Source organism: Austrofundulus limnaeus, unplaced genomic scaffold, assembly GCF_001266775.1.
Source record: "Austrofundulus limnaeus strain Quisiro unplaced genomic scaffold, Austrofundulus_limnaeus-1.0 Scaffold25, whole genome shotgun sequence".
In the NCBI taxonomy this organism is placed as follows: Eukaryota; Metazoa; Chordata; class Actinopteri; order Cyprinodontiformes; family Rivulidae; genus Austrofundulus; species Austrofundulus limnaeus.
In genome coordinates, this window is record NW_013952427.1 from 2180661 (window position 1) to 2189858 (window position 9198).

Consider the following 9198-nt stretch of genomic DNA (forward strand, 5'->3'; position numbering starts at 1 on the left):
ATATCGTATCGTGACCCCTCTGTCATGATATGTATCGTATCGCCCAATTCGTGCCAATACACAGCCCTAATTGATGATCAGGTCCCGTTTGTTAATGAGAACTTGACTATAATAAAATAAATTTTATTGTTTTAATTTTACCACACCTACTCTTTAACTCAGGACACTTATAGCCACTAACTACACTGTGGGCAAGACATCAAAAGACTGGAACTCAGTGGGAGGTGAGCTGACCTTCGGACGGTTGAAGTGCAGGTGGAGACGTCAGGGTCTGCAGAACACCAGGATAGATGCTGTGGTGATGCAGCAGCTGCTTTCTGCATCAGATGCATGGCAGGAACACCCACAGAGCTGCCCCAGGCAGAGAGACGAACTGTGAAGCACGTTTACCTTTTTTGTGCTGGAGCCTTGGGTTTGACTCCCGTCTGATGTGATCCTACATTTTGGTGTAAAAATGAATTTTGATAAGTTGTTCAAAATGAGTGAAATGATTCTTGTAGTAGTACATTATATTATGTGTTAAAGAGTAGGGCTGGGCAATATGGCTAAAAATGTATCACAACAAAAGTGTTTCATATTATTAATTAGTTTTTTTTTGGTTTACCTAATTGAAATATTAACCAGGGGTAAAAAGGCTGATTAATGCTGCCAAACAGGTGAGGTGACATTCCCTCTTTTAGCCACAATTTCCTCTCGAGCTGTTGTATCATTTTCTCATTTCACTCCATGTTCTTTTATTTTGAAGCAGTTATGAGGCACGGTGGTGMAAAATGAAACTGCTGCTGCACACGTTACCAGCAGGTTAGCTTATCAAAGAGTGAGTGAGTTGATGCCACTAACCTTGCTYACTTGGGATGTGAGGTCGAGCAACTAAAGCCTTTCCTCTGCCTACATCCCCCAGAATGCCGTCTGGTTCTGGACTGGAGTTCATTGAAATGATCAACATTCTATCAAATGTATTTTCTATTCATATTAATCATGTGTTTATTGCGATATATATTATTGTTTTATGATACAGCCCTAGTAAAGAGTGTTGAGTTTGTTTGTGTGACATTACTTGTGAACCATTAAAGCGCCTTTTAACCGTTTCATTTTCATTGTTTTGTCTTCTACTCATCCTGTGGTGAAGTAGGAAGAAAATTGTTTGTAATGATGAATACTTAAATAACATTTTATTAACAAAGTAAAAACAATCAGACAGTACAAAATATATGAAAACTTCAGGGTGAAAATGACCAAATAAACATACAAGTCTTAAAAAATATCTCACTTCCTCAGACTGTCCGGACCTCCATCACCTCTTTGTTTACAGGTATTGGATGTTGTATTGTTTAGATGTAGAGGACACCTGTCCCTTCTGGGTCTGTCGTTAAGCTGGAAGCACGAAAAAAATCAAGTGTTAAATCAATCCAGCAGGACATTACTTGTACCTCTGCCAGAGAAAAGAAGAAATAGCACTTTTTTTTTTCAAATAAATTGAGTCAATTTGGGGAGAATGTGATCAGGCAGTTACTAGGGGTGTAAGAAAATATCGATACACTGAAATATCGCGATATTTCATTTCCCGATACTGTATCGATATTCTAAAGCCCTGTATCGATTTTTTATTAAGGTTTAAAATGTCAACTTTCCTGCCAGCCGTTCATTTTTATGTTGTAGTTCAGCCTCTGACCACTAGTTGGCAGCAGTGAGCCAGCCATTTGGCTCGGCCATTGTTAAGTGCTGGGTGACCATATTGTAAATTAATATTAAAAACTAAAAGCTGCAAAAATATATTTTCAAACTATTTATTGKCAAATTTAGTCTAATAATTGAAAACATGGATGAAATAAGAAACATGAAACAAATAAAATAAAACACATACAAAGCAGAACACAGCTAAATGTATCAAAAGTATGTCTATGTAATATTAGAATTTTCTGAGACAATGAATTTTTTTTTTTTTTCCCTGTAAGAGGTTTTTATTTAATAGAATTTTTGGACAAAAAAATCTCAATATATCGGGATATATCGTATCGTGACCCCTCTGTCATGATATGTATCGTATAGCCAAATTCTTGCCAAAACACAGCCCTAGCAGTTACTTTACAGCACTGCTGAATGTTTATATGATAAGAAAAGTTGATATAAACTGTAGAAACATCAGCTACACAAAAAAAGTTTCACTTTTATTATTGATAGTTTCATTTATTAGCATGAGCATGCTAATTAGATTATTAGAGCGTACAGAAACAGAACTGTTAAATAAATACATGCTTCTTTATAAAAGGAGATATTGACATATCAACCATCACTCTTTGATCTCGGTTTGAGCTTTTGTTTGGCCTTTTTTTTTTAATCTAACTCGGATCTAATCTACCAAAGCAAAACCTGTTTACGTTGAGATTTTCTTCTTCTTCTTTATTTTTTATTTTTGTTTAATCTGGTTTCCTCCACAAGATTTTCACACTTGTTAGTGAGCTTTGAAGGCCCTGTTTATACATCAACTGTCTCTGGAAACCTTAAGTTTTTTTCAACATTTGTGGCAAATAAAAGTGAAAAAAAAAGAAAAAAGAAAAGCACATTTACATGCATAGTGTTTTGCTCCTTGAATTCACTGTAGCCAGGCAGCATTGCCAGATAAGACTGTCATTTTAAAAGTGGTTGTATTTTGACCCAATCTATCATATACGCTAAGTGAGGGGAGGTTGTAAGATAACGTGTGAGCTGTGATTGGTCAACATCTGCTCACCAGCTCTACCGTTGTTACTGTCGTTCATATCCTCGCACAAGTGCAGGATAGTTGTAGTTACTGTAGTTGTTGTTTTGTACACAAACCGAACCACTCAAAGTTGGCGTCATGTGAACTGGGTCCCAAGTGTTGGAGCCCGACACCGGGACGCACATTAGTCGATGGCAGCGATTGTCGAATAACGCCAATCGTGGGCAGACTTCAGTGACCGCACAACAAGACTGGAATTCAGGTCTAATTTGACCTCAGATGAATCCGAGCTTGTATTTAAGCGCGCTGACTGTGAGATTCATTAATCATCTTTGCTGCCCTGTCAGTGCAGCAGACGTGTGAATGAGGGGAGGGGACAAACAACAACAACTGTGCAACAGTTTATGTGCACCGGTGTGAAATCTCCATGTTTATGTTGTCGTTTTTGTCTGAGCCGTTGGGAGGATTAGGCTGTGCTGTGGCCTAAACAGCATGGTTTAAAGCAACATGTGGAGAGCACTCTGTTGCAGTCGCTCCCCGCTTTGCAGCAGAAGTGTTGAAGTCGAGTCTTGTTCAATGTTTCCACCTCACAGCTACAGTTAGCATGCCAGCTATTGAAGTCGTCTCCTCCAAAAGTAGCTCTAAGAAATGAAAACCATGATGAAGTTGTACACGTTTCTCTTCTCCGTGCAGTAGTTGGTTGCTTTGTGATTTTTGGGAACAAATGGCCCACTTGTGATCCATTACCTAAAGTGAAGCACAGAATTTAGGTTGCGCCTCTTTGCCAGCACACACCCTGCTTTTAGTGCCTTCCAGCTCYCAGTTGGGACTTGAAGTTCTGTAGATGTTTATCATCTTGACATCATAGCAGCTCCAATATCTGGAGTCTTGCAGGGCTTCTACTAAACTAGAGGACATTCTGAGTAAGTAATTGATTATTTGAATCAGGTGTGTTGAAGCAGAGAAACAGCTAAAAGCTGCAGGACAGTGGGTCACAAGGAACAAAGTTGAAGACCTCTGTTTGACAGCATACTGGATCAACGTTAGACAAATGGACATTAGTTAGTTTCTCTCATCAAGGAACATGTTGGCTCTCCTGATTGAGCTAAATATGATGTCTCAGGCAATGCTGAGTAATGCTCAGACTGGTAGACGGTGGTATAAAAAAATTCCTGTTCTGTTTTTCAGCTCACTGCCAGCAGTGTCGAATCCAGCGTTGCAATGCGGAATATGTTGCATCTACCTCACCAGTGAGTGGTCTACAGGAGGACGCGGCTGTGGACGTGGACTACTGCACTGCCCTGCGGGCCTACGACCTCTGCACACGGAGACAGGCACGCGGTTGCAGGGGGGACCTGGTTTACCACTCCGCAGTTTTCCGCATCAAGGAGCTGTTCTCGCAGCACAACTGCTCCAGCGACGGACCCACCTCCCCGGACAGGAGGCGCTCGGGGTCCAGCACGTCCAGGCCGGCGGTGCCGGAGCTCTGCAACTACGAGAGCCGGGTCCTCGTGTCGGGCTCGGCCGGTCAGCAGCAGAAGTACGCCCACTGTGGATTATTTGGCGACCCGCACCTACGGACGTTTCGAGACGAGTTTCAGACCTGCAAGGTTGAAGGGGCGTGGCCTCTGATCGATAACCGCTTTCTGTCAGTGCAGGTGACCAACGTCCCTGTTGTCCTGGGCTCCAGCGCAACAGCAACCAGCAAGGTAAGACTGAGTCAGAGCGGGAAAAGTCCAGAGAAGTCCTCAGTCCACCAATGATCACATCTGTTCATATTCTTATACGAGAAAGTCAAACAAACAAGCAGACTGGAGCAAAAATAATCGTGTTCATTTAATGTCCAATAAGTGGAAATCTTGAGCTGCAGCCACATACGAACAGAAACAGTACATTTGAAACAAATGACCTAAACAAACGGACACTTTAAGTGCTAGCACGCTAGCTCACACACTCCAATTAATGCCACGAAGAATCAAACGTGAAGCTCATTGTGGTTCCACAGAKCCTCTCTGCTCTCCAGCATTCCTCGTGTCTTGCAGCTCCTTCAGATCTGTGGGAGGGCGGGGCGGGTGGGGGTGGTGATGGCCTTCGTTGGTGTTGAATCACAGACATGCATGAGTGCTCTACCTTTAACACATGGGTGGTCATATGGTAGTGATTAACGCTYGCTCAGAAATTCTCCCCCCACCGCYATGATGTGGAATGTTTTTTCACCCCTCTGGTCAAATAATTAACTCGGTGCTTTTTGTGTAAATATGGAATCATTTGGAAAAATWAAGAAATAATTGGCCAGCAGGGAGGACTTTTTTTTTTTTTTTTGGTATTAAATAAGATTTCAGAACCAGAATTTTTGAGTCATTGAAATTTTGAAAGTTGTTTTGAGAAAAACGAGTTCTTTTAGTTTCCTAAACATGCTGATTAAATTTACACGTAAAGTAACATATTTTTAAATGTACATTAAGGACTTCAGAGCCACRTTTCCTGTTCAGTCTGTTTAAAACCTGATGTCCCACCATGCTTTTTCATTGCCAGACCACAACAGTATTTCTTAAAAGTGTAAATCATATTTGAAATGACCCTTTTGTCRAGCTATAGACAAAGAAGTTGTCTCAAACTTTAAAATCTTGTGCTAAAGAAGTAAAGCACCATGAAGAAACCTTTTTAAGGAACAAATTAGATGACATATTATAGATTTTCTTTAAACAAAAAAAATCAAAGAAACTCTTACAAAACCTGCAAACAGTGATTATCCGCAGAGCTGTACCACTGTGCCCATTTTAAGTTTTCTGCTGCCACCTGGTGGCTTTTTGATGTATTACACATTTAAGAATACTTATCACATATTTAATACTTTCTGTTGTATTTTTTAAAATAATGTTTCATGTAGAAAACTGTTAGATTTTTAAAATTTCTTCTCTTGTTGTAGGTTACCGTTATCTTCAAGACATATCATGGTTGTACAGAACAAAAGGTTTACCAGGCCACCACCGAAGACCTGCCGCTGGCTTTTCAGGACGGGACTCGGAGCGGCGGCGAGAGCGGCAGCCTGACCATCGCCGAGCGCGGCGGCGGCTCGGGCGTGGGTCGCCACGTGAAGATTCAGGCCCGCTACATCGGCGTCTCCGTCATCATCAGGCGCGTGGGCAGCTACCTGACCTTCGCCATCCGCATGCCCGAGGCCACGCTGGACTTCTCGGAAGACGGCGGCGGCCTGCAGCTGTGCCTGCACGGCTGCCCCCGCAACGAGCTCATCAAAGAGCACACGCTGAGCCGCCAGAGCCTGCAGCCGCACCCGCAGGGCCCAAACAGGGAGCTCGGGCCGCTGCGGCCGCCTCACCAGGTCTACACGGTGGAGAGGGCGACAGCCAAGTGTAGAGAGACTCTGCAGGTGGAAGACGTTTACTTCCAGTCTTGCGTGTTTGACTTGCTGACGACGGGAGACCCGGAGTTTTCCATGGCAGCCTACGGCGCTCTGGAGGACTTGAAGGCGCTGCCACCCAGTAAACTGAAACAAGACTCCCCACGGAGTCGTCCGGTTTTTAACGGAGGTGAAACACAGACGCTGGCTGCGACAGGAGCCAACAACTCCCTGCTCTCACTCCTCCTCCTCCTCATTCTGCTGCTGTAAAAMTACAGCAAATTAACAAAAAGGAATATGAACACAAGGCATGGAAGCATTACCAGCTTGATGAAAGAGTGACTAGAGCACCAGCGCTGTAGCAATAGTTTTATTTCTTCATTAATGTACGGGARCAACAAAGACTTTCTGCTTTTCTCATCTGAAGGATTTCACCCTAAAACTTTAGAAATGATGTTTGACTGCGTGGAGTTTTTTGGTGCATTTCATTAAAAAAAAAGTGAGATCTAAAACAAAATACTGACTTCAAGTGAAAAGTGAAAAATCATACCCAGAGTTTATCTGAACTTTTCTGTTTTTATTTAAAGTGTGTAAAATCACTAAACACTCCAGACTGAATGAAGTTGGATATCATGTCACACAGTATGACAGTATCTAAGCTTTTTTTTTTTTAAATTTAGAGTATTAAGGCTTCTGTATCATGTCTCAGTATCAAAAGCACTTAACAGTTTTAGCAGCATGTTGTGTGTATAATGATCTTTTGTGTGTMTTTTCTCAAACTGGCATACTGACTCCACAGGATCCAACAACTGTATGTGAAAACTACCTATGTGTCATCAGTTCTCATTGTTTTGTATGTAAAAACACTCCCTCTTCAAGCTGCCCGGCTTCCAGTTTTAAACATTAAAAAAAATCTTGAAAGCATTGATATAATAATATATTGAAAGAGTGTATATATGTGTTTTATATTGTGTAAATAAGCCTGTGTATAGATGTTTTAACTGTAATGTGTTTGTTTAGTTGGTTATTTTGAGTCATTGTAAGAAAAGTCAACTAATATGTGTTGTGCTGTATTTCTAATTTTCTGTATTAAAGTGGTGAACACCATGTTCTTCACCGTTTCTTTGGCAGCTTTTGTGACTGAACATCTATTCTGGTCTTACAACAGTAAATATTTTTGCAGGAGGCTGGTTTAGTTAGTTATTTTTACACAATTTATACTGTTTAAAGACAAATGCGTTTATTTACGGTAAGCATATTAAGTTGTACAGTTTGGTTCTCTGTCTTAGCTTTGCCTGGATTAGTGTTGAAACTAAACTTGTCACTTGCTGCGGCAGGTGGAGATTTCTTGCAGAATTTAAAAAAAAAAACAATATTTGCTGGTCCAGCATAAAATCATGAGCACTCTTGCAAAGCATCTTGTGTCCTGCTGGTGTCCTCAGTCTGTAAAACCTAACTGTCCACAGCAGGGTTTCCCTACTATTACCCAAGGAGGGCGCCCTTCCCTCCACCTGTGGACATGTTTGCATGTGACCAATCGTGTGTGGCTGGGGAAACACTGAAGCCAACACCCTCAACTTCCATGGTGACGATTTTGTATCTAAAATCTAACTCTATAATAAATGCTAAGGCGTCCCGGGAGTCATCATTACACACACGTCTGACATGTGACCAAACTTACAGTTGTCTTCAAGTGTTTGTAGTTTCATCATAAATCTGCAAATTTCAGTGTTAAGAAATACTTGTGCTATGTTATTTAAAATAACCATTTGAAATAAAAATGTTTTATCACAGTAACTGATGTTCACATTGAGGATTATGTTTGAGAATTCTGACTTCTTGTTGCTAAAAGAACTTGAACATTAAAAACTGGTAAAATACCAGACAAATAAAACTGACAGAATCAATGTAAAAATTATATTTTATGTTTTTAGATGTATTGAACTACTGGTGCATGTATTCAAAAGTGCTGCGACCATCCACCCCAAATACACACACACACGTTTTTTCTGTCCTCGTGGGGACTTTACTTTGACTTACAATAATTTTTCGAACATTTCTATAGCTTTATCCCCACCACGGCTCCAAAAAAAAAAAAAAAAAAAAAAAACAGCTTGGAGTAAACAACACCAAAACTCGCTCACAGTGAGATTTACAACACACATACATGAGTGAGTACTCAGACTGGAGCGAGAAACAGAGGCTGTGAACAGTTTTAATTTCCAATGAAAATGCTATTAAAGCCTGAAGCCACTACTTATGAAGACATTAAGAATTAATGCTCCATAACCAGCTGAGTGGATGTAATTTATATCTGGGACTGAGTTAAAGGTAACCTGATTCAAACCGTTCTCTTGATTGACAGCATGTGGTTTCTTCCTCTTGGTTCCAGTCAAGGACAACGTGACGGAGAGCTGCAGGATGTGGGGAGACACACTATAAAAGGTGACTTTTTAAAAAACTCTTTCACCGTATAAGGTCTGTCTCTCTTCTGGGTGACTCCATCACTTCAAGAGCAGGAAGTCCGATGAAGATTGAAGGGGACTGAGATGACCGTGGAAGGGAGGTAGAAGCTGTCACAGTTGTTGCTTTGGGCATGAAATTAATTACCATAGGTGCAAACTTAAAATTTTTGAACTCTTTTCAGGCCAAACCTTATGTTCCTCTGCATTTCAGAGTTAATTGTTGTTCTTAGATGAGTTACATATTTGAATGTCTTTGCCTTGTTACTTCATATCTAGATTTGGAAACATAGAGCACCAAATTTAACATTGTACAAAGTTTGTGACAGGCCTGATTATTGTCTTTATTTAGTCAATGCTGCCTAATTTAGTATGATCACATGGTAGGTGGTGATATAATGATCAAGTGATATAATTTTCCTCATGAGAAATGCCTAAAACTAAAACTAAAAAAAAAAAAAACTTTTAACTTTATTAATATACAAGAAAGAAATGATTGAAATTTCAGAGCTCACAAGAAGAAATGCTCCAAACCAATAAGTTCCTCATTAAAATGATCAAAATCTAATAAATTATTGGTTTGTTTGTTACTCTGTAAGCCTTTGATGTTAGGCCAGTCCCTGAGGTAAAACCACAAAACCAAACTTTTGGAAATACTCTACGAACTAGATTCT

At 40.5% G+C, this 9198-nt stretch overlaps 1 protein-coding gene across 2 annotated transcripts in view; it reads left to right on the plus strand.

The window, feature by feature from the left end:
* Positions 1–7183, plus strand: part of rgmd (RGM domain family, member D) — a 19762-nt gene extending 12579 nt beyond the window's left edge. For both annotated transcript variants that reach the window (XM_014004574.1, XM_014004573.1), the window contains 2 exons: positions 3890–4410; positions 5631–7183. In XM_014004574.1, coding sequence (XP_013860028.1) covers positions 3890–4410; positions 5631–6332 — 1223 coding nt within the window. In that variant the 3' untranslated portion in view covers positions 6333–7183. The remainder of the gene's footprint in view (positions 1–3889; positions 4411–5630) is intronic.
* Positions 7184–9198: the final 2015 nt, after the last annotated feature.